The 25,905-nt window shown below is 45.3% G+C and overlaps 1 protein-coding gene across 2 annotated transcripts in view; it reads right to left on the minus strand.

Annotated features, from left to right (window-relative positions):
- TRIM44 (tripartite motif containing 44) overlaps positions 1–25,516 on the minus strand; it is an 86,692-nt gene extending 61,176 nt beyond the window's left edge. The window contains exons 1-3 of one of the 2 annotated variants that reach the window (XM_040409272.1): positions 24,788–25,516; positions 16,443–16,520; positions 1,777–1,998 (exon numbers count right to left, since the gene is read on the minus strand). In XM_040409272.1, the coding sequence (XP_040265206.1) occupies positions 1,777–1,998; positions 16,443–16,520; positions 24,788–25,189 (702 nt within the window). In that variant the 5' untranslated portion in view covers positions 25,190–25,516. Of the gene's footprint in view, positions 1–1,758; positions 1,999–16,442; positions 16,521–24,787 lie in introns of both variants that reach the window. The other variant, XM_040409271.1, reaches the window with a different exon arrangement.
- Positions 25,517–25,905: the final 389 nt, after the last annotated feature.

Below are 25,905 nucleotides of genomic sequence, written 5' to 3' on the forward strand. Positions count from 1 at the left end.
TCAGCTGATTGGAGGGGATAGCCGAAATTGGACCCTCAACCATCAATACTTATGGCCAATGCAAAAGATATCAATATCACAAAAAACATTTTACAACAATCTTTTCTCCCAGTATGGTTATATGATATGCTGTTTAAAGGCTATGAACACCTTTGAGGCAAATGTTTTATTTCATTCCTGACAGCTCATAAACACTCATTATAGCTAAATTCTTACCATACTGGCTTAAATGAGTGTTTAAGAGCAGTGATGGCCAGTTCGCCGTGTTCACCCGCGAACACATGCGGGCTGCCATCTTAACTCACAAGTCCGGCAAGGCACAGGTAAGCCCTTACCTGTGCCTGTGCTGTGAGCCGGTCTGAAACAAATGCGGTCAGCGGGAGCAGGCAGTTCTGAGAACAGCCCGATGATGAAGGCCCCCGGCGGCTGTTCTCGGAACTGCCTGCTCCCGCTGACCGCATTTGTTTCAGACCGGCTCACAGCACAGGCACAGGTAAGGGCTTACCTGTGCCTCGCCGGACTTGTGAGTTAAGATGGCAGCCCGGTTATGTTCGCGGGGAACTGGCCATCACTGTTTAAGAGCTGTCAGGAATTCAGAGATAAGGTCTATACATTGAGTTCTCAGAGCAGCAGCCTGACAGGTTGAGTGTACGGGTAAAACAAGATACTCTGCAGTTAGACTGAAACTTAACCATGTAGAACAAAAACTGTTGAAAATGTTTAATGAAGACCAATTGAAAAACATTTTTTAGCCCAAAATACATAAAATGCAATATTCTAACCAAAAAAATTGCACATGAAGGTGTTTATAGCCTTTAACAGTTTACAGTTGTAATATTTCCTTAGCTGACTCCCAGGTGGCTCATGACCAGGGGCGGACTGGGAACTTAAAGTGGCCCTGAAAAAAAACAAAAACTAAAAGTGGCCCCATTTTGTAGGCGGGTCCAAATAAACAGTAGGAGGGGGTCAACAATACCATAGTGCAAAATACCATCCCAGCAGAACCAAATAACACAGTGTAGCGCAATATACTGCCCCAAAAGCTGGCCTTCTGTGGTGGCTATCAATAGCTACTATCTTCTGTCCTCCTCCTCATGTTGTCTATGGAGCAGGGGACTTTGGAGGTGGGGTTCGGGCCACAGCAGTTGAGTTCAGGAGGGCATGTGCGGTTACTGGCTGGGTACATGAGTGCCTGATTCTCACAGCGTTAATTGCTGTTGAGAGTTCATTATGTACCAGGTCAAAGGCAGAGACGAGGACCGGGAAATTTCCCTGTAGGGTCTATGGCCAATCCGCCCCTGCTCATGACCAATTTTGGCTTCATTTGTGGTGTACTGGAGGACATTAAGGGATCTATAGACCCACTTTTACCCATCATAAATTGGTTGTGCCAAGTTCTAAACTTACCCCTTATCTGCAGGATTAAAGTTTTTGATCAGTAGGGGTCTGACTGCTGGAACCCCCTCTGATCATGAGAATGGGGGCCTTGTGTCTCCTCATATGATGGAGCAAAGGTTGAGCATACACACTGCTGCTCCATTCATCTTCATTGGACTGCTCGAAAGAAACCAGGTACAGCAGTCAGCAATCTCCAGTAGTCTGACAGAGAGGAATGGAGTGGCAGTATGCATGCTCGACCACAGCTCTATTCATATGAAGAAACACCGGACCCCCATTCTTGTGATTGGTGGTAGTCCTAGCAGTCGAACCCCCACAGGCTCAAAATGAAGATAACATGGACACACAGAGTGTGGTTACCTCAGGTTTTTGCATTACCAGTTGGTTAAAGCTGTTGAGTTGTTGGGTGATCTCTGCCATTTCAGCCATTAGCTTGGACATGTGGACATTGAGTTCAGCTAGGGCCTCAGTCACATGAGCAGAGGCCACAGCTTCCTTAAGGTCCACAAAGTGCAAGGCTTTTTTCTCTTCTTCATGCACCAATTTCTTCATGTAATCGAATTCTTTCTGTATAAAAATCTTCAGCTCAGCTCGTGTGATCTGTGAGACAACAGGAAAAGAAGAGCTCAGCCCAAGTATTTGACATTGTGAGCGATCTAGAATATCTATCTGAAGAACCCAGCACCTAATGTTGAGTGCTACAGAAACCATGTAATGCTTAACCCTGTGGAGGTGCTGTAGGGTAATGCTGCACTTGAACCATTGATGCCTAACCTCTGGCACTCCAGCTGTGGTGAAACTACGACTCCCAGCATGCTCCATTCATTTCTATGGAGTTCTGAGAATAGCCAAGTAAGTGTACATCTTGGGAGTCGTAGTTTTACCACAGATGGAGTGCCTGAGGTTAGCCATCACAGACTTAGACTACCCGAGGTGCAGCCGATTGTCAGGAAGGAAGCATTTCTTCCCGACAGTTGACTGCTCGTTAAGTGGAGGTGAAGTCCTACATTTACATTTAGAGATCACCTCCACATTATGAGGACGTGCAATTGCTACTGCTGTCACTTGTCCCCATACAAAATCATTGCTGTTTAGACAGCATGACCTGCTGCCCAGGAACCTCTGATCATTTCACCTGATGAACGAGCGTTTCGCTTGTTCATTGGGTGATCTGTGGCACCTTTAGACAGGCAGATTATTAGGAACAAACGTTCTTTAAAGGGGTTCTCCGGGAATTAAGAAAATGAAAATACTTAAATATTAATTTATTATAAATATATTCCCAAATACCTTTCATTAGTTATAATGGCTTGTTTTGTGTAGGGAGCAATCATCAGGAGAAAAAAAATGGCCGCCGTCCTATTAGTACACACAAAAACTGTCCAAATCACACACAGGACAAGTTTCTTCACAACACTAAGGTAAAGAGCCGCCTCATCCTCCTTTCTGCTCTGCTTGTCAGGGATTATGATCCTGAATACAGATGATAAGATCTTTATCAGAATCTCTGTAGGAATGGAGTTCATGAGGAGACATGAAGTACAGAGAGGACGGACAGGACAGACGGTGGTAATGTGGTAATGGAGGCTGCATACAAGTGCTGCTACTCATCAGCCAAATCCCCACCTCCTCTCTGTACTTCATGAACTCCTTTCCTACAGAGATTCAGCTGAAGATCTTATAATCAAGTAGAGCAGAGAGGAGGATGAGGCAGCTCTTTAGCTCAGTGCTGTGAAGTAACTTGTACTGCCATGTGATGAGGACAGGTTTTGTATGTACTAATAGGACGGCAGCCATTTTTTTTCTCCTGATGATTGCTCCCTAAACAAAACGAGCCATTATAACTAATGAAAGGTATTTGGGAATATATTTATAATAAAGTAATATTTAAGTATTTTTATTTTCTTAATTCCCGGAGAATCCCTTTAATTGAGCCGGTGCTGCAAGGTTCCAACACAGATTACAATTGATTATTGAGGGTTCCAGGTGTGAGATAACCTTTGATCATCTTGTCTTCGGGGGACCTTCTAAAAAACAGGCATTATCCACAGCAGAAAATCTCTTTAAGCCTAAAACACAGGGTAAAGTATCTATCTGTCAGTCGAGGCATATATTTGAAGCATACCAGTACCAGTACGCCTAGAAATTAGGGAGAACCAATCAAAACCAAATACCATGGAAAACTGAAATCTGTCCGATCATAACTTGGAAGCCATAGCTTCTGTCCTCATTACATTAGTGAAACTGAATACATAGCAAAATTGATGGATCTAAGGAAAGGATCTAAGGGTTAATTAACTGAAGGACTCTGAGGGGGGAATGTTACCTGTCATTAAAGAGGTTGGCCCATGTAATTAATTGCTAAAATATGTGCCCAATGTCTGATAGGTGTGCGGGTTCCACCTCCTGGACCCACACCTATCTGTAGAAAAGTGAAGGAGAGCAGACCGCGCATGCGGGGCAGCTCTTTATTTGTTTTTACCAGTGTCGAAATAGGCGAGCAATGCGTGTGGCTATTTTCAGAAGTCCCATAGAAATGAACGAGAAGTGCACTGCAGAAATACTACCGACGCCAACCTGGCTATTTTCTAAATCTACAATTAAAAAAGTGGCATTTTTAGGAGTGGCTTTCCAATTTTAATGTAACATTTTCCATGTGTTCCTGGGTTTATCATGACTGGTATGCAGAATATTTCACAAAGTGAAGGCAGAAGTATTTATTATCATTACAGAAATTCCCAACGCCCCCCCCCCCCCACCCCCGTGTCTAATGCCTGTAAATACCAGTAATAACATGTGCTCTTCGTCATCAGATTAGAGGGGTGCTATCGTGCCACCCTCACGTCTACGTGTGTTTGGTTTTGGCAGAAGCTGTTATAGTTTCCAGGCCGGTTTACATTTTCTAAAAGAAAGATAAGATTCCAAACCCTGGAGCGAATCTCAGTTAAATTCTTGATAAATGAAAATGAGGGGGTCCATGAGCGAGAATCTTCAGTTATTGGTCCTCATGTCCTTGTTAAAGGGACTGTCTCATCTTAGACATTGGTGGCATATCGCTAGGATATGCCACGAATGTCAGATAGGTGTGGGTCCTACCTCTCCCCAAAGTGAGCGGAGAGCAGCTCCGCATGCTGAGCTGCCCTCCATTTATTTCCATGGGCTGGCTCAGCTATCTCCGGGAGACCCATAGAAGCAAATGGTGCTTGCACAATGTGCTCTCCATTCATCTCTAAGGGACTTCCGAAAATTTCAGTTGGTAAAATTGGGGCATATAAGCCCTGTCCTAGGAACGCCCCTAATCCACCCAGAAACGTCCACATGTGGGCAGGGTTTGCATTGTCAGCACCCATTTTTGGCTCGGCACAATGCAAATTTGCTTGAATATCAGGGACAGTCCTGGCAAATTCGGGACAGTTGGCAACTATGCTATAATAATACATATCGCTCCATTGACCTTTCAAAGTAAAAAAGGGAGGCATTTATGCAGATTTGCATTTTAAAGATTGCCCCTGCCAATTTTGAAGTGTTCCCGGGTGGACCAGGGTAGGGTATCGTTTATGAACGTCTCGTGATTTGGGCTTCAATTGTAATGATTTCATGTTATTAGAAATTGCTATTTTCTAATATTTTCTCCAGCCGCCACTGTATGTGCAGCAATAGATTCATCCCGCTGTCAGCGCTGCCTTCGTGCCAGGAGTCTGCATTGCTCTCAAGCTGTGAAGAGTGGAGATCCCGCAGTTTTGTGAGAGCAGCAACTTCATTCCCCACGAGCCTCTGTCCTACAACGACTTTCAATTTGCAATTTTTCAGAATTTGAACTCGACAGAGAACCTTTCAATTGACCTAAATCATCAATCAGTAGCGGGGCAGAGCCGTGAGGAAACATCCCGACATCTCGGACCGCACCAATCAAACGCTAATGGCAAGTGAACACATCAATTATAAAACTACATTAACATCAATTCTCTCAAACCTTTATCCTGCGGGGATGAATCAAATAATGGAGGAGCACGCTGGGCCCAGGAACAAGGAAAAAGAAAAATCATCACCGGCAAAATGTGCGGTGCGGGAAGGTTTACCGTCAGCAAGTAGGAAAAAGTCAGAAATGCTGGAATCATTATAAGGATTGTGAGTAGTGTTGAGTCCACTTCGGATACTTAGATCCGAATTTCAGGGAAAATTTGATTTGGCGCGAATTTCCTCATGCTTCGTGGTAACGAATCAATAAAAAAAAAAAAATCATACTCACCTCATCCATTTGAGCGCGAAGATCTTGATTGAAGATCCTGCGTGAAATCTGGTGCGCGGTGACATATCACCACACTACCACGCCAGCCAGCGTGATGACGTCATTTCGCGCGGGATCTTCAATCAAGATCGCCGAGCGTTGCCTCTTCTTGCTCAAATGGATAAGGTAAGTATTATTATTATTTTTTTTTAACAGATTAACCCCTGAAAGCACTATGTTTTTGTCTCAGATGCCGCGATCAGTGATGCCGTTCCCCGTCATTGCACCCGCTTATTACAAAGAAATGTGCTTCGTGACGATGCTCATCTCTAATTGTGAAATTACTGGCAGAAGTGAGCTGTTTCTTTAAGAAGTAAGGGCCCCTCTTTGATGCACCCAGTACTGTTCACGTAAAGGCTTTTAGAGCCCACATTTGACAACATGAGTAGGGCGGCACTATTTTTTTACTGCCAATGGACAGAACCCAAACGGACGCCATTGTAAGGCAATGGAGATTGCTGGTTTCCCTTTGGATCCTCCGCACCATCAAGTGATATCTTCCAACAGGGGCAGAGTAAGGATTTTTAACCCCGACTAATCCATACAGAACTATAGGGGTGCAATACAATGCATTAACATATTAAATAACATTGTATAATAATAACAGTCTGCAAGTATCCTATTCTGGGGTACTGCACGTTCTGGATAAAAGTATTTTTAATCCATAAGCTAAGGAGCAGTTAAGTGCACCCTTAGGCCTCTTTCACACGGGCGTTGCGGGAAAATGTGCGGGTGCGTTGCGGGAACACGCGCGATTTTTCCACACGAGTGCAAAACATTGTAATGCGTTTTGCACGCGCGTGAGAAAAATCGTGCATTTTTGGTACCCAACCCCGAACTTCTTCACAGAAGTTCGGGCTTGGGATCGGTGTTCTGTAGATTGTATAACATGGTTATAGGGGAAAATAATAGCAAATAATAGCATTCTGAATACAGAATGCATAGTAAACTAGCGCTGGAGGGGTTAAAAAAATAATAATAATAATTTAACTCACCTTAGTCCACTTGATCGCGCTGCCGGCATCTCCTTCTGTCTCCTTCTTTGCTGATTGTAGGAACAGGACCTGTGGTGACGTAATTCAGGTCGTCACATGATCCATCACCATGGTAAAAGATCATGTGATGGATCATGTGATGACCGGAGTGACGTCACCACAGGTCCTGTTTCTCCACACAGCTAAGATGAAGACAGAAGAGATGCCAGGCTGAGCGAGCAAGTGGACTAAGGTGAGTTAAATTTTTATTTAATTTTTTTTAACCCCTCCAGCGCTATTTTACTATGCATTCTGTATTCAGAATGCTATTATTTTCCCTTATAACCATGTTATAAGGGAAAATAATAATGATCTGGTCTCCATCCCGATAGTTTCCTAGTAACCGTGCGTGAAAATCGCACCGCATCCGCACTTGCTTGCGGATGCTTGCGATATTCACGCAACCCCATTCACTTCTATGGGGCCTGCGTTGCGTGAAAAACGCAGAATATAGAGCATGCTGCGATTTTCACGCAACGCACAAGTGATGCGTGAAAATCACCGCTCATGTGCACAGCCCCATAGAAATGAATGGGTCGGTATTCAGTGCGGGTGCAATGCGTTCAACTCACGCATCGCATCCGCGCGGAATACTCGCCCGTGTGAAAGGGGCCTTACTCCTCCTCCTTCTTCTGCCAGCCTCTCCCTCTCCTTCTTGATGAACACGGTGAGGTTCTTGAATAGTCCTCTTGCTTGGCCCTGCCAATCAAGAAGGAGAGGGAGGGGATGGCTAATGAAGAAGTAGGAGCAAGGGTGCACAGAGTGGCTTGGGTCAGCCCTTGGGGTACACTCAATTGCTTATTTGCATATGGATTAAAAGCACTTTTACTTCAGAGTGAAGCAACGGATCGTCAAGTGAAAGGCATCATTACATTCACCCAAGATAGTCCTACAAGGCATTGTGCTGGGTGCAACAGAGAATTTCCTGGGGAGACACTCCCTTTAAGGGACATTTATGGTATTTTAGGGGAGATTTACAGGTGAAATGGATGTACTGTATGTCTCTGGAATTGGAATTCAAATGTTGGTCCACAGTTTTTTCTTTTTTTGTCACAATAAGGCCCCATTCACACAAACCTGTCCGTTTAGCGGACGACAAACTGTGAATCTGCAAAAGACGGACATTGGCCGTGGGCACCCCGCATCGAGGTGCATACTCATTGACTTCAATGGGTCCACTATCCGCAAGAGGTGGCCAAAGATAGGACATGTTCTATCTTTTGGGGTGCAGCCGTATGGACCAGGAAACACATGGAAGTCCTTCACACATCCGTATGTATATTGTGGTCTGCTAAACACGGATCCACAAAATACAGATAAGGTCCATGTAACGTCCATGTCGCATCCTTTTTTTTGCAGACTCATTGATTTTAATGGGTCAATGAACCACACTTTACAGCCAAGTATGGGCTCGTTAACACGAACGTGTGCTGACCGTTGCTGTATCGCGGACCGCATTTGCGGATCCGCAATGCACAGGCACCGTTCCGTGTGCATTCCGCATCACGGATGCGGACCCATTCACTTGAATGGGTCCGCAAATCCAGAGATGTGGAACGGAAGCACGGAACGGAACACTACGGAAGCACTACGGAGTGCTTCCTGGGGTTCCATTTCACGGCCGCCGCACCGCAAAAAGATAGACCATGATCTTTTTGCGGAATGGAGGGATCGCGGACCCATTCAAGTGAATGGGTCCACGATCCCCATGCGGCTGCCCCACAGACGGTGCCCGTACATTGCGGACCAGCACGGGCTTCACACGTTCGTGTGAACGAGCCCTATAGGAGATATTCTATCTCTTTGCAAAAAGACATACAGATGCAGATCCATATGACATGTCCTATACTTGGCCACAAAATGTGGACCATTGAAAAAATGCCCATGCAACACGGACCACATCCAATTAAAAAAAAAAAAAATTTGTTCAAAATGAGTACAATGTAACAATAAAAGAGAATGAGCCCCTGAAACATCTAAAAATTCTTAACATGGATCAGCAGAGAAACACCTATGACTGAGGTTTTCTCCATAGCATGACTTTGAGTCTCTGGCAGATGAAGGAGAACCCACGGCGATCTTCCAGCACAATGTGATGAGAGACCATCTGATATCCTGCCTGCAGAATGGCAGGGTCACAGGCTTTCCCAAAAAGGTCAATTAGTGGCTCCATATCTTTCACGACATGCCGAGTCTGTGATGGGCCAAGAGATCGCCCTGACCTTCAGTCTGACATTACCAAAACAGACCTGGATCCTCTACGTCACCAAAGCTGCAGTCTCTACCCAAACCCGGTTTACCACCATTGACCCATGGTACTGGATCATCATACCCCACTAACATTGGCCCTTTAGACACAGGGCCCATGAACTGTGCTGTTTCTATACTTCTACCCATAATGAGAGGAGTATCCTAATTTGTTATTTTTACTCAGTCCTAGAGACCTGGTTATTAGGCAGTTGTGTCCCTGGAATATGAATCAGACTATCAGATGATAGAGGCCACATTCACGAGAAGACCTTGTATCTTCATTTGCATATTGATGATTTGTGATTTATTTATTTTTCCGCTTCTTGGTTTTTATGGGGGTTTTTTCTGTATAATTTGGACGCAGCGATGTGTCCATACAAAAACAACTCTGTGTTCACAGTGGTTACTGGTCACCAATGGGAAAAAAAGCCTGGGGTTAAAAAGGCAATTGCAGCAGATCGGATCATCCATGAGACAAAATGAGGTGCAGAATAAACCATCTCCTGATCTTCAGAGGTGACCCCTGCAAAGAAGTACTGGTCTTCAGCACCAAAAAGAGCCCTAAATATGGTAAGATACTTGTTACAGGAGTAATGTAATTTATGACAGGAGTGATGACACTGAATCATTTAGGGCTTAGAGTCTCCAGGAAGATAAGCAGAGTGGTGGCCATTAGTAGAAAATCATCCAAATATCCTGATACATGGCACATAAGTATGATACAATTCTGACTGCCTGCAGCCACCACTAGGTGGAGCTCCTATTAACCTTGATATGTAGATCAGCCTTGATCTATATGTAGTAATCATATATTGGTTCCCAGAAAATTATCTTTGGAGGTAGGTAAGAAAGCAGGGGTTTTGTAGATTTGTACATATATATATATATATATATATATATATATATAAAAATGAGTTTCTGCCTGTCTGTTCTTTATGCGTGACCAAATGACTAGACCGATCTTCACCAAATTTGGCACACAGGTACATCAGGTGTCTGGGAAGGTTTTAGACCGGGTCACGACTCTCTAGGACGTACCGTTCCTGAGATATTCCCAAAAAATGACCTGCATAGCCAATACAAGCCTGCAAGTCTTTCTCTTCATATCCCAACTGCCGTACACACGGTCACATGTCCCTTATCAGCCAATAGAAGCTCGCAGGCCCTTAGTCTCCAAATACACACAGTTTTACTCCAGGTTTCCATAACAACCCAGCCTTTTTTCTTCACTGCTGTAGGTCAGATTTAGGCTAGGGCTACACGACGACAATAAGTCGCACGATACATAGGGCACAACTACACTGCTACATGCATCCATCTTGGATGGATTTTTTTGTGGCTGTTGTGTCGCAGTGTGACACCATAGCCTATCATTATAAAAATTGTTGCATGACATTGGTACAACAAAATGTCGTGCGACACATGTCGTCATGTAGCCCTAGCCTTAAAGGGGCAGGGCGCTGTTGAGGTCACTGTCAAGGGGGCAGGGGCCACTATTAAAGGGGCAGCTGCTGTGGAGGTCACTGTTAAGGGGCAGAGGCCACTATTAAAGGGGAAGCTGCTGTGGAGGACACTGTTAAAGGAGCAGGCACTGTAAAGATCACTGTTAAAGGGGCATTCACTGTGGATGCTACTATTATGGGAACAGACCGCTGTGGAGGTCACTGTTAAAGGGGAGGGCACTGTAGAGGTCACTGTTAAGTCAGCAGGGTACTGTGGAGGTCACAGATAAGGGGACAGTCCCTTAAGGAGGTCAGTGTTAAGGGGCGGGTGCTGTATAGGTCACTGTTAAGGGGGCGGGGTGCTGTATAGGTCACTGTTAAGGGGGCGGGCCCCTGAGGAGGTCAATGTCAAGGGAGTGGGGTGCTGTGAAACTCACTGTTAAAGGGGAGACTGCTGTGAAGGTCAAAGTTAAAGGGATGGGCTGCTGTAGGGGTCCTATTTTAAGGAGGCGGGGCACTGTGGTGGTGGTGGGGGGGTGAGTGTTAAGGGGTGAGGGGCTGTGGAGTTCACTGTTAAAGGGGCGGGGTGCTGTAGAGGTCCCTGTTATGGGGGATACTGTTGATATCTTTTAACGACACTCATGGCCCATGGCCCTTCTGCTGCCCCCTCTTGCCCCTGCCTGGTGCTGTCTGAGGCGATCGCCTCACCTGGTCTCATTGGTGATGCACCCCTGTCTGCACACAAGACTCAGATTGAAACTAGATCAGATTCCGACAGAGCCTTTCAAGCACCCCAACATGCTGCCATCTATGACATTTAAATTAATATGCCAATTAATTATAAGCTCACAGAAAAACACTCGCAAGGAGGCTCACAGTAGAACAGGCCACACTTGTGTAACGCCCCAGAGTGGCATTACCACTTCTGCACCCCGCTACTGTCTTTGTTGGTTAACCTAATGTCATCTGTGCATTTATTTCCAGATCCTATATAATGTGCATATCTCTTTCCATGTAACTGTTGTGTGTTCAATTGTAATATGCTTGGTTCACCAGCAGGTGGCAGCATAAATGGCAGAGCTACAGGGACAGAGAATGGAGCCTTTCCTTCCATTCTAACACCCTTCTCTGTGGTGTGGTGGGCGTGTCCCACTGCCTGCAGGAAGGGTGGAGACCAGTTCTAGTCAGTCTAGCTTACCCCCTGCTAGGGGAAAGTTCTAGTTTACCCCTTGCCAAGGGAGGGTGTGCAGCAGGTGCATGTCCCTGTTGGACGTGCCTTTCCTAGGCCAGCTGGAGCACCTTCAGCTCAGCTGGATATGGAGGCAGAAGCTTAGAGCTTCAGGAGCCAGGAGAGAGAGACTCCCTGGATTAGCATAATTCTGAGTCCAACTACAGAGAGAAGTTGCAACACCAAAAGAGAAAGCTAAATTATACAGCCAGCTTGTCAGCACAGCAGAGCCAGAGAGCAACAGATGTAGTAGAGAGGAGTTTGCCTGCCACAGTTAATGCCAAAGCCTGCTGGGAACCAAGATAAAGTCTGCAAACTGTTGGAGAAATGGTTATGCCAAGTAAAGTGGTTATTCAACTTCATCACAAAGTCTGGACTCAATTTATTTCTTCAAATCCTTCAATTATTCACCCTATTTGCTCTGCTTCGGACGACAACGCCTGGGATCCAGCGTATCCAGGTAGGAGCACCGTGACACGTGCACAAAACATTAAGGGGCATTATAGGCATTATACCACTCTGGCATTCCTACACCTGGGTACCATCCACAGTATCACTAAAAAGGGCCCTGTGCCCTTGTTGCTTCACTGCAACTGGCATCACGAAAAACATTTACTTTAAGGAACCCATGGCCGTTGCCCGTGCGTCGCACTTGTAGCAAATACACAGTAACGCAAACCACACTCATAAACTTAAAAACAGAGGTTACTGGCTCATTGAGGGCACAAAACCATTGAAGATGTGCTTTAAAGTACTAAGAAGGGTACAGTACTTAGTTACAAAAAATTAAAAGAAATAAGCGAGATACATAAAGGTGCACAAAACAGTTATAATAATAAAAGGATAAAAACAAAAAGGTTCTTACTACTCAACGAATTGTGTGATCGGAGTCCGTTCTGGTTCCAGGACAGGAGAACATGGAACACAACCCAATGTTGATCGGATCCCCAAATTGTTTCAATGAAAGGTTCCAAATCCCACATTTTTATTCCTTTTTAGCAATTTCATCAGGCTGATCATTCTGATACCAAATATGACCAGTGTAGGGGTCCCGGAATGAGAGTTTCTCATTACGCGGGAACGCTGGCTGTCAGGGGGGAGTATATGGACTCCCTACCATGTTCACATTATACAGAATGCAATTATTACAATATTTAGTAGGTGAGTTGTACCAGGGATGAGTTATGGCTTATGATATATTTTCTTCATCTTCTGGAAGTCCTTCTGGACCTCTGCTGGGGGAGCTGCCATTCTGTCTGAGGGTATGCATTTCCAGGAAACATCTTCATTACCACTTGCAAAGGGCCAATTTATAACATTCATGTGATAAACTGATTTCCTCCAAAGGTAATACATATTCCAAATGTATTCCCAGACTGAACGGCTTTGTACAGACAGTTATAGAGTGGCATAAAAATCTATACAATCCCACGACATAGATATAAAAACATACACGGATAATAAAAGGTTGTCCATTTCTCACAGGGTCCTACCGCTGGGACCCCAACCGATCACAAGAAAGGGGGCCCTGTACCCCCTGCAGCCCCCTGAAAAGAACGGAGAGGCTAATCAGACATGTGTGTGACCGCTCCATTCATTTCCATGCGCATGTGCGACCAGCCATTTCAGGGGCGCACCACCAATGAGGCCGGGTGAGGCGCTTGCCTCAGGCAGCACCAGGTAGGGGCAAGAAAGGGAAGGGGTTAAGTTAAGAAATTGTCATTGGGGAGGAGGGGGCGCCGTTTCAGTTTTCGCCTCAGGCAGCAGAAAGGCTAGGTGCACCCAAGGGGCTGCAGGGAGTATGGGACCTCCGTTCTCGTGATCTCCTGCGGATTGGAGATAACTTAATCTAACGGGAATACCCCCTTTAATCTTAGCTGATCCCGCTAATGGTTGAATGGTCCTAGAGCGTGTCAACAACTTTTTCTAAACCAGTAAGGGTACTTTCACACTAGCGTTTTTCTTTTCCGGCACTAAGTTCTGTCAAAAGGGGCTCAATACCGGAAAAGAACTGATCAGGCATATCCCCGTGCATTCTGAATGGAGAGCAATCCGTTCAGGATACATCAGGATGTCTTCAGTTCAGTCATTTTGACTGATCAGGCAAAAGAGAAAACCGCAAACCGAAAAAAAAGGTGAAAAAAATAAATGCCGGATCCATTTTGCCGGATGACAGTCTTACAAATGCCAGTCTTGATCAGTCTTACAAATGCCATCAGTTTGCATACGTTTTGCCGGATCACTCTGCCGCAAGTGTCAAAGTAGCCTAAGGCCCCTTTCACATGGGCGAGTATTTCGCGCGGATGCGATGCGTGAGTTGAACGCATTGCACCCGCACTGAATACCGACCCATTCATTTCTATGGGGCTGTGCACACGAGCGGGGATTTTCACGCATCACTTGTGCGTTGCGTGAAAATCGCAGCATGCTCCTCTTTGTGCGTTTTTCACGTAACGCAGGCCCCATAGAAATGAATGGGGTTGCGTGAAAATCGCAAGCATCCGCAAGAAAGTGCGGATGCGGTGCGATTTTCACGCACAGTTGCTAGGAGACGATCGGGATGGGGACCCGATCATTATTATTTTCCCTTATAACATGGTTATAAGGGAAACTAATACCATTCTGAATACAGGAGGCGTTAAAAAAAAAAAATTAAAAATTAAACTCACCTTAATCCACTTGCTCGCGCAGCCCGGCTTCTCTTCTGTCTTCTTTTTTGCTGTGTGCAGGAAAAGGACCTGTGGTGACGTCACTCCGGTCATCACATGGTCCGTCACATGATCTTTTACTATGGTGATGGATCATGTGATGGATCATGTGATGACCGGAGTGACGTCACCACAGGTCCTTTTCCTGCACACAGCAAAGATGAAGACAGAAGCGATGCCGGCTGCGCGAGCAAATGGATTAAGGTGAGTTTAATTATTTTTTTATTTTTTTTTAACCCCTCCAGCACCATTGTACTAAGCATTCTGTATTAAGAATGCTATTATTTTCCCTTATAACCATGTTATAAGGGAAAATAATACAATCTACACAACACCGATCCCAAGCCCGAACTTCTGTAAAGAAGTTCGGGTTTGGGTACCAAACATGCGCAATTTTTCTCACACGAGTGCAAAACGCATTACAATGTTTTGCACTCGCGCGGAAAAATCGTTCATGTTGCCGCAACGCACCCGCACCTTTTCCCGCAACGCCCGTTTGAAAGAGGCCTAAGACTTCCACACTTGCGTTGTTTGATTCCGGCAGATAGTTCCGTTGCCTGAACTGCCTGCCTAATCAGGCAAACTGTATGCAAACGCATGTAATTTTTTCTGACTGATCAGGCATTTTTCAGACTTATCAGGATCCTGATCAGTCTGAAAAATGCCTGATCAGTCAGAAAAATGCATTGCAATACCAGATCCGTTTTTCCGGTGTCATCAGGCAAAACGGATCCGGTATTTTTTTTTCTCACATTTTTAAAGGTCTTTGGATACCGGATCCGTCAATGAGGCAATTTGAATGCAATACATTCCTATGGAAAAAAATGCCGTATCCGGCATTCAGGCAAGTGTTCAGTTTTTTGGGCCGGAGATAAAACTGTAGCATGCTGCGGTATTATCTCCGTCCTGAAAAGTCAAAATGACTGAACTAAAGACATCCTGATGCGCAGGGCTGGGACAAGGCCATTTGGTGCCCAGGGCGAAGATGGCAAACTGCGCCCCCCCCCCGTTTTTAAGAAAGAATCAATGTTGTTTCAAAACAAGAATATACTTAAAGCAATAGAACAAAGGACTGTGGGACTTTGATTGGACTGAGATGACCATAATTTTTTTAATAAAAAAATTAGTTTGTTATTTGTATTACATTATTTTCTTACTTTTTACAGTCTGTGTGTGAGTAGCAGCTAGTGAAGGCAGGCTCCTCGTGGCTTGTTCTTCACGCGCCGACACAGCTCCCTGTAGGCTGCGCGAGTCCTCCCTCTCTCACCTCACACCTCGCCTCCGGCGTGAGCCGCGTGACGTCACACGGCGCACGCCGGTGGTATCAACCAAATGAATCCTCCATGGGGGGGGGGGGGTGGCGCTTGGCTAATGTGGTAGCTTGGCTAATGTGGTACAGTGAAGCTGTACACTGCTGGCACTTCACCTGCGCCCCCCTCCTGTCCGCAAATGGTAGCGCCCAGGGCACCCGCTCCTTCGGCCCCTGCCTTGTACCGGCCCTGCTGATGCGTCCTGAACGGATTACTCTCCATTCAGAATGCATGGGGATAAAACTCATCTGTTCTTTTCCGGCATTGAACCCCTTGGACGGAACTGTATGCCGGAAAAGAGTAACGCCAGTGTGAAAGTACCTTAATGTGGTCAGAGCAGTCACCACTTTCCTTCCCCAACTCAGTGACTCATACAAAGTGCATTACCTAGCAGGGGGCAACAGTGAGAACCTGAGAAAGCTCCCCCCAGGGTGAAAACTATTTGAACTCTGTCTGCACAATAGCAGTATGGATCAGAATTAAGAAATGCAGGGGATCTAGGAGTTTGGATGACTTTTCTTTAATGTCTCAGGCAGCTGGAAGAAGAACTGCATGTTGTGTTCCTTAGCGACTGAATTAAATATGTCCCAATGAACCCATTAATTATACAGAAGACGACAGAGGACTGAAAAGGAGCAAAGACGCCACTTGAATGGTATCCAGAGCCCACATGTTAAGGGTTTCATAACAGTTTCCCAGGCAGCATGGAACATTGCAGAAAACAAGAGAGGCAGCGGGGCACACCAAAACAGGGGGCAAGACACATAGGGGCACTTTCACTTACTTTGGAGTTGGCACATTTCTCCTTTAACTTCTCTATCATGTCGCCCATGGCGAGCTTCAGGTCGACAGGTTTTCTTTTCTACAGGAAGGAGAACACAAAATGCTAAGATTAATATGACAGGTGCTAGAAAACGTCTACACCGCAACCAGTGAAAGTGAACGGGGTCGAATTGCAACCATCAAGTTGTGGCGACCCGACACCATACCAGCTGGATTTCTTGCAACTGTCAAGTTGAGTTGTGGAAAATTTCAGGTCACAATGTAACCCTGTTACCTTTCACTAGTTGCAATGTGGCAGAACTATGTTCCAGTCTTTGACCGTATGATCTAGCCAAAGTTGCCGCTCAGCCCTAGCTTAATGGGGTTACTGCCATCACTGATGCTAGGCACGCTAAGGATTGATGGGGGTCCCATCCGTTGGACTGATTGGAAAGTGATGATGGCATATCCTGGGGATATATACCATTGCTTTCTGTGATGGGAAGACCCCCTTCGAGGCAGTCAGATGGGTAAACAGTGGATATTTTCAATATCAATGGCAATTTTTTGGAGCATGGTTAAAGGGGTGTTCCTCTGTCCTGTTAAGAGGGGTTCTCAACTTTAGAAACCCCTTTATAAATGTTTTTTTATTTTTTACCGCATTTATGGCCATTGATCAGAATGTCTATCATGTAATACTACATTCACCATGAAATCATGAGGGTCTTACGTGGTTGTCAACAGTCCCACATTTGCATGAACAGTCCCTAAGTTTTAGTGTCTGTCTAGACAAATTTGGACTGTCCTATTCTTAAAATGGGTGGGGCTTTCATAAGCCCATCTTATATGTGGGTGGTCCTGGCAGGTTTGGGGGGTTCCTGGGGGGGGCTGGCTTAAATGACCTGGAAGTTTCCAACAAGGATGTTTAGTAAGTTTGGTCTTGTGTATGACTAACGTACAAATAAAGTTTAATAAGCTTCCCGATCTGTTTTCCTAACAAAATATAAATAAAAGAAGCCCAATTACAGGGCGAGATATGCGTGTCCTAGGAGGTCACCATGGCAACTGGAATGAACGCACCCATTGTTTACACTGCCGGCTTCGTTTCTATGTTCGTTTATTTATAAAAGGCCTCTTCAGTCAAGTAAGTTTTGTAAGCAAACAGCATGCTCCTTCACTCCATACATTACCATATACCGGTGGTCCTAAACTGGGACTCGTCAGCTAGTATCAGGGAATGCTGGGATTTGTAGTGGCACAAGTTATAGCATTAAAGCTTTGAGAAGACTACAGAGAATCCAGTAGGAGCTTTATGTCCGAATGACGTCAGATAAAACCATCTCCATTAGCCGACGCTTTTTGAACCGTGCATTAGCTAATGGAGATAGTTATCTCGCATCGCTGTGCACCAAAGGAATAACGGACTGTGCAAGCGTGGTAAGATGACAGCAGGTCTTTTCTTTCTATTAACTAAGTAGATGCAAATTTGCAATTAATTAATACTTCCCAATCCTTTCCTAGAACAGGCTTCTCCTCTCTCTATGTTATCAGCTACACCCATTGTCATATCAGTTGCACAATATTAGTGTTGGGCGCGAATATTGGAATCGCGAATATATTAATCGCGAATATAGCAACTTTGAGAATTCGCGAAGATTTAGAATATAGTGCTATATATTCGTATTTACAAATTTTCGAGATTTTTTTTCATCTGAACCCATGATCCCTCCCTGCTTCGTTTTTGTGGGCCAATGAGAAGGCTGCAATGTCTTTGTCTGGACTTAGCAACATCCCTAGCAACTAATAGGAAAGTTGCCTACCCCTTACTATATAAGAACCTCCCCAGCAGCCATTTTCTGTAGTTTTATGGAGTTCTGAGAGAGAGAGCAGTGACATTGCTGTGCTCTGTGCTTTCTATAATACAGATCGTCAGTGTAGGTTAGATTGATCTATAGTGTAGCTGATAGGTTCTGCTGTCCATACATACATGCTACAGACATAGTGCTGTGATGTCACAAGTTGACGTATTGCGAAAAAATATGCGCATCATTAATTACTGAAAATATATTGGAGCACTTGACTCTATCTGCATATAAAGCTATTCTAATGTTCTGCCGTGCCAACCATTTTCTCCAGTCTCAGGAAACTTCTAGCAGCTTGAAAAATGTAGCATAAGTGACCCACGCCTGTATTCCGCACGCATTACGCGAATATTACATTGCCGATTTTCGCAATCAAGAATATAATCGTGAATTCTCAAATATATGATAAATATTCTACAAAATATTCGTGAAATATCGCTAATTCGAATATTGCCCCTGCCGCTCATCACTACACAATATCTGGCAAGAACATTCTTTCTAGTGGTGTAACCCAGCCACTTATCCTGGAGGTATTAAACATATTATACCGCAGTCAAAAATGTATGACTCCCCTCTATCAGCCAGCAACTACTGATGCTGCCATTCTGACAGATCTGACCTGGCCCTGCAGCCATCAGCATCTGCCTTTACAGAAGAAGCTGCCCCGTTAAAGAGATCAGAAACAGTCCTTGGGCTGTGTCTGGTATTGCAGTTGAGTGCGTTTCGGCTGAGCTGCACTACCGTGCATGTCCTAAGAACAAGACTGGCACTGTTTCTAGGATAAAAGACAATGGGGGTAATTTACTGATCAGAGATCAGTGTTCTGGCGTATATTTGCGCCGCAATCTGCAACTTTTCCCCGCTCATGCCAGGTCTAAAAAAGGGAGCGTGGCGTGGGGAAGGGGATGAGCTGGCAGGCCCGTCTCATTTATCATTTTCTACAGTACAGACCAAAAGTTTGGACACACCTTCTCATTCAAAGAGTTTTCTTTATTTTCATGACTATGAAGGCATCAAAACTATGAATTAACACATGTGGAATTATATACATAACAAACAAGTGTGAAACAACTGAAAATATGTCATATTCTAGGTTCTTCAAAGTAGCCACCTTTTGCTTTGATTACTGCTTTGCACACTCTTGGCATTCTCTTGATGAGCTTCAAGAGGTAGTCCCCTGAAATGGTCTTCCAAAAGTCTTGAAGGAGTTCCCAGAGATGCTTAGCACTTGTTGGCCCTTTTGCCTTCACTCTGCTGTCCAGCTCACCCCAAACCATCTCGATTGGGTTCAGGTGACTGTGGAGGCCAGGTCATCTGGCGCAGCACCCCATCACTCTCCTTCATGGTCAAATAGCCCTTACTTTCAAAGTTTTCCCAATTTTTCGGCTGACTGACTGACTGACCTTCATTTCTTAAAGTAATGATGACCACTCGTTTTTCTTTACTTAGCTGCTTTTTTCTTGCCATAATACAAATTCTAACAGTCTATTCAGTAGGACAATCAGCTGTGTATCCACCTGACTTCTCCTCAACGCAACTGATGGTCCCAACCCCATTTATAAGGCAAGAAATCCCACTTATTAAACCTAACAGGGCACACCTGTGAAGTGAAAAACATTTCAGGGGACTACCTCTTGAAGCTCATCAAGAGAATGCCAAGAGTGTGCAAAGCAGTAATCAAAGCAAAAGGCGGCTACTTTGAAGAACCTAGAATATGACATATTTTCAGTTGTTTCACACTTGTTTGTTATGTATATAATTCCACATGTGTTAATTCATAGTTTTGATGCCTTCAGTGTGAATCTACAATTTTCATAGTCATGAAAATAAAGAAAACTCTTTGAATGAGAAGGTGTGTCCAAACTTTTGGTCTGTACTGTATGTGTTTTTTAGGCGTAGGAAGCTGGATTACATTTAGACCGGCGGTGGATGCGCCAAAGTTATGTGGAGGCCGGCCAAAGTTTTTTGGAGGCCGGCGCCTCTTCATAACTTTGGCGGATCCACCACCAGCGCATGGGGTTATTAAGACCAGCGTCTAAAACGCCAGTCTTAATAAATGACCCCCCATGTTTTTTTTTGTAATCTCATGCAAACAATATTTATTTATTTTATGCACTTATATAGCGCCACTATATTCCACAGCGCTTTACAGACATTAGCATCCTACTGTCCCCGATGGGGCTCACAATCTAAGGTCCCTATCAGTCTGTCTTTGGAGTGTGGTAGGAAACCGGAGAACCCGGAGGAAACCCAGGCAAACACGGGGAGAACATACAAACTCCATGCAGATGTTGTCACAATCCAAGTTAGTTTTGTTTCCATTAAAGGGGTTGTGCAGTGCAAAGATATAGATGAGCTACTCTCAGGATAGGTTGTCAGTATCAGATTGGCGGGGGTCTGACTCCCGCCACCCCTGTCGATCAGCTGTTTAAAGAGGTAGCGGTCCTTGTGGGAGTGCTGCTTCCACTTCATAATTACCTGTTTGGCCGTCTCACTTGTAGAGGCGGCGCAGTGTAATTACAACTGCTCGTCCATTCAACTGAATGACGCACAGGTAATTTTGAAGCCGATGCAGCGCTCGCACAAGCACCCCTACCTCTCCAAACAGCTGATCGGCAGGGGTGACGGGAGTCAGACCTGATGGTAGGTCATCAATATCTTTGGAATGCACATTCCCCTTAGGGTACTTTCACACTAGCGTTTTTCTTTTCCGGCATAGAGTTCCGTCACAGGGGCTCTATACCGGAAAAGAACTGATCAGGTATATCCCCATGCATTCTGAATGGAGAGTAAGGCTACTTTCACACTAGCGGCAGGACGGATCCGACAGGCTGTTCACCCTGTAGGATCCGTCCTGCCGCTATTTCGCCGTGCCGCCGGACAGCCGCTCCGTCCCCCTTGACTATAATAGGGGCGGAGCTCCGGCGCAGCACGGCAGTTCGCGGTGAGAGGCCTTTCGCCGTGCACTGTCATGCTGCACCGGAGCTCTGCCCCTGTCCCCATTATAGTCAATAGGGACGGAGCGGCGGTCCGGTGGCACGGCAAAATAGCGGCAGGACGGATCTGACAGGGTGAACAGCCTGTCGGATCCGTCCTGCCGCTAGTGTGAAAGTAGCCTAATCCGTTCAGGATGTCTTCAGTTCAGTCATTTTGACTGATCAGGCAAAAGAGAAAACCGTAGCATGCTATGGTCTTATCTCCGGCGAAAAAAACTGAAGACTTGCCTGAATGCATTTTTTTCCATAGGAATGTATTAGTGCCGGATTCGGCATTCAAAATACCAGAATGCCGGATCCATCCTTCTGGTCTGCGCATGCTCAGACCGAAAAAAAGGTGAAAAAAGTAAATGCCGGATGACACTGGAAAGACGGATCCGGCATTTCAATGCATTTTTTTTGACTGATCAGGCATTTTTAAGACTGATCATGATCCTGATCAGTCTTACTAATGCCATCAGTTGGCATACTCTATACGTAGAACACTAAAACCCCCAACATCCCCAACCACTGGACGTGGCCATAATACAATTCTATTATAAGCTATACATAAATGATCTATATACACTTATGTGAGGATACAATTAAAAATAAAACTTTTTTAAGTGGAATTTTTTTATTTTTTTCAATAAACATGATTGATCTTTTAATTATTTTTTTTGTCCCGCTATACGACTTGACCATAACACGTTATACTACTTTGCCATTATGCCTGTGTCAGCCTTATACCGACAGGCAGTCTATTAAGTTCTGCCTTACTATCTATGTGACCGCAGGATCTAAAGAGTTATCAGGCAGGGATCAGCTTTAGCTCCAAACATACACGTTGCTGACGGAACAGGCTCAGCTCCTAAACCCGCACCATATATTTACAGCACGGTGCGTTGCCTATGCAGTGTCCCACTTATGTGTGTCTAAGCGGTCCCCTTAAATTTCTGTATACAGTATGTATTAATTGTATTGTAATTTCTAAGTTCAGGCTGGCATTGTCATTACATCTATTCGCCCCTAGGTGGTGCTGTCATTACTTAGACAGAACAGAAAGGAAGTAGTTGTTCAGTGTGTGAGAGTCAGAGAGAGGAGAAGGAAGTGTATGGAGGAGCAGAGCAGACTCAGTCCAAGATGTAGTTGCCTTTCTTTCCTCTGGGCCCTGATCAAGCCTGGAGAGGACAGACCAAGTAGTCACAGCAGCCCAGCACAGACAAGTGAGTCTATGTACGAATATAAAGCAAGTCTAGTGAAGATTAGAGCTGAGTCTGGCCAAGGGACTTCACAAGTACCAGTGACCAGGAGGAACTTAAAGGTACCTGGACACAACCGGATGATTAAAGGCCATAATAATCCTTTTTCACTAAATGCCTTCCGGGACATAGTGAACCTGAATATTTCAGGAGATCATCCTGCATAAAATAATGTAGCAGAGAGTTTGCCTGCCACGAGGGAGAACACCCTTATTGGATTGCTCAATATAAAGTAAGGAAACCATTATATTCAGTACCTGAGTGCTAGAGATTGGACTTAAAGTAGAACAATCTAAGAAGAGAACTGACAATTGCCAGACCTGTTGTAAGGATTACAGCTAAACTAATTTCTGAATCCTCTTTTATGCCATACAAGTGCACTGTACTGATGAACTGTACCAACGGTCTTGAGACATTTGATTTACGTAAATGTTAAACTGTTTCTATGGCAACTGACTCCTCATCCTTTCTACTACCCTCAACATTTGCACCTTACGGTGCTGGCATCGGGAACAACACAGGGGTCCAGTCACCAAAGCACCTTAAATACCCATTACCATCAAGGGCACCTCAACCACCATCTGGCTGGTGTTCCCTGCAATAGAGAGTGCCCCGGAGGATTTCGTGCTGTCTTCCCCTTCACTGCACGCCGGCCCAGGAAGGCTCTGCTAACCTTGAGTACAAACTACTACTACCGCCATCGGCTCACAGTAGCCTCACGTGTTGCCCTTGCGGTCCGGTCTGCTGCACCTACCAGCCCCCAGTGCCGAAACTGTAGGGCCCAGTATGGTCACGGGTTAAGATCAGCTTTAGCAGATGTCTTACAGGAAATCAGGCTCGTTGCTCATAGATACCAGTCACAGAGCAGCTTCCATTTTACCACAGCTGTTTAAAACATGAAAGCTGAGCTCTGATTGGTTGCTATGGGCAACAAGTCTAGATTTCCTGTGAGACAGTTCTGATAAAAGAAAACTGAGAGTGTCCATAATAAAAACATTGAAGGGAAGTTAGAGAAATCAATGCTACTTTAGTCCCAGAAGAGCTTCTGTATGTGTGGCCATGCTTTGTAGTGTCTGAAGATTAACTGTATTCTGCAGGGTTAGGCCCCATGAAGAGCCATAAGATGGGCCATGTGTTCCCCAGTAAAAATGGGAATATAACTGAGATATAGGTCAGGGGGCTGAATGGCTGCCAATGCCAGGGTGTTGGTAGGGATGTGTGAAGGGCAATAGAGGCAGTGTTATGGTAGATAAAAGTAGTAGAGGAATTAAAGGGCATCTGTCAGCAGTTTTGTCCCTATGACACTGGCTGACTTGTTGCATGTGCACTTGGCAGCTGAAGGCATCTGTGTTGGTCTCATGTTCATATGTGCCCGCATTGCTGAGAAAAATGATGTTTTAATATATGAAAATGAGCCTCTAGGAGCAATGGGGGCGTTACCGTTACACCTAGAGGATCTGCTCTCTCTGCAACTCCTGCACCCTTTGCACTTTGACAGGGCAAAGCTTAATGGCATTTACACTGCCTGGTCCTGACAGTCAAAGTGCAGGGGGCGCGGCAGAGCCTCTAGGTGTAATGGTAACGCCCTCGTTGCTCCCAGAAGCTCATTTGCTTACATTAAAACATAATTTTTCTCAGCAATGCGGGCACATATGAACATGGGACCAACACAGATGTCTTCAGCTGCCAAGCGCACATGTAACAGGTCAGCCAGTGTCATAGGTACAAAACTGCTGACAGATGCCCTTTAAGCAGGAGGTATCGACTCACCCCTTTTCTTAAACCACGCTTTAATTATAGGCCTCACCAATCATCACCATGACTTCCACCTCTTCCGCCATTACTGTTTCCCTCAGTGCACATTTGGTCTGAGGCCGCAGCATGCCGATGCCACATACAGTTAAAAGGATTTTTCTTGGAGTAGAATATTGATGGCTTATCCTCAGGCTAGGTCATCAATATGTGATCGGTGGGGGTCCAACTCCTGGCACCACCGCCGATCAGATGTTTGAAGAGTCCAGAGCACCGCGGCCCCTTCCTAGGCCAGGAACCTCACGTTCATTGGTCACATGGCGTATGTAAAATGAATGGGCCTGGGATGCAATACCAAGCACAACAGTATACAATGTGCGGCGGTGTGCTTAGCATGCTGTGAGGCCTCCACGGAAGATGATGTCACCTGCCATCAAGGGGGGAAAAATGCATTAAATCCAACTTTTAACGACTTGATGGTCCCATAGTATGACACCCCACCCCAACCCCACGTACCTTCATTTCCTGGTAGGCCTCATTGAGGGTGACGAGCTCATGTTGGCGGTGGTCTCCGGCCACTGCGCATAAAACGCAGATAATCTTAGAGTCGTCCTTGCAGTACAGGCTCAGCTCCTGCTTGTGTGTGGGACAGGTCTTCATCTCCGTCACACCACTCTGTTTTGTATTCGTTTGCGGTTCCTCCACGGGGGTGTTCTCTTCTTCCTCCGGAGATGGGTCTGAGACGTCTCTGACCCTGTGAGCAGCGTATTTCTGCTTGTGTTCACAAGCGTGCAAATCACAGTAGGAGAAATGACAATCGTCGCAGATGACAACCGCCTCCTTGGCCTCGTCGGGCTCGCAAGCATCACACGTGCCATCGTAAGGGAGCTGTGAAGTTTCTTCTGCTGCACTGGACATGGTGGTACCCGTCAAGCGGTCAGTTCATGGGTTGCTGTATTGGTCTCTCTTGAAATATTGATATGATCTAATTCGCCTGTGTTCTCTCTCTCTCTGTGGATTAATCTAGGTTGTATTTTCCTTGCACTTTGCACTTTATTTTATCCCTTGCACTCCTTGCAAGGCAGTGACTTCTGCAGACCTTGTCAGACCCACATACGCTCTTTGTCCCAGCTCACCTTTCCTGATCGGCCACTTGTCTCCAGGCAGCAGAGCTGATCCCCCTCCTGTACAGAACAATGAGGATTTTCCCGGCTCAGGCCTCGGCTCTGCTGAAAGCTTCCTGGATCTGCTTTCAGTTTCCACGCTGATATATTTTGCTTCCTGAGTCAGCAGGACAGGAAGTGAAAAGCTTCTCGGAGCTACAACCGAGAACAGAGCTTCGTCTTCTGCTGAGGAAGAACAACGTACAAGACTATCTTCTCTGCACAGAGCTGCAAGATGTCCTGCAGTAATATGGGGGGGATAAATGTAATCTGACTGATGTAAAAAAGACAATTTTGTAGCTTTATATGGCTGCGATTTTTCAAGAGCATAATATAAAATGGAATCTGTGCTGTGATTGGAGGCTACGAGCAACGAAGATAGTTTTATAAATCTCCCCCATTTTGTCCTTTCTTCACCTATCCCTCGTCCCTGCAAATATTTTACATATTTTTACTGTTTATTTTTATTTA

The sequence above is a fragment of the Bufo bufo genome, chromosome 10 (genome assembly GCF_905171765.1).
Source record: "Bufo bufo chromosome 10, aBufBuf1.1, whole genome shotgun sequence".
Taxonomy (NCBI): domain Eukaryota; kingdom Metazoa; phylum Chordata; class Amphibia; order Anura; family Bufonidae; genus Bufo; species Bufo bufo.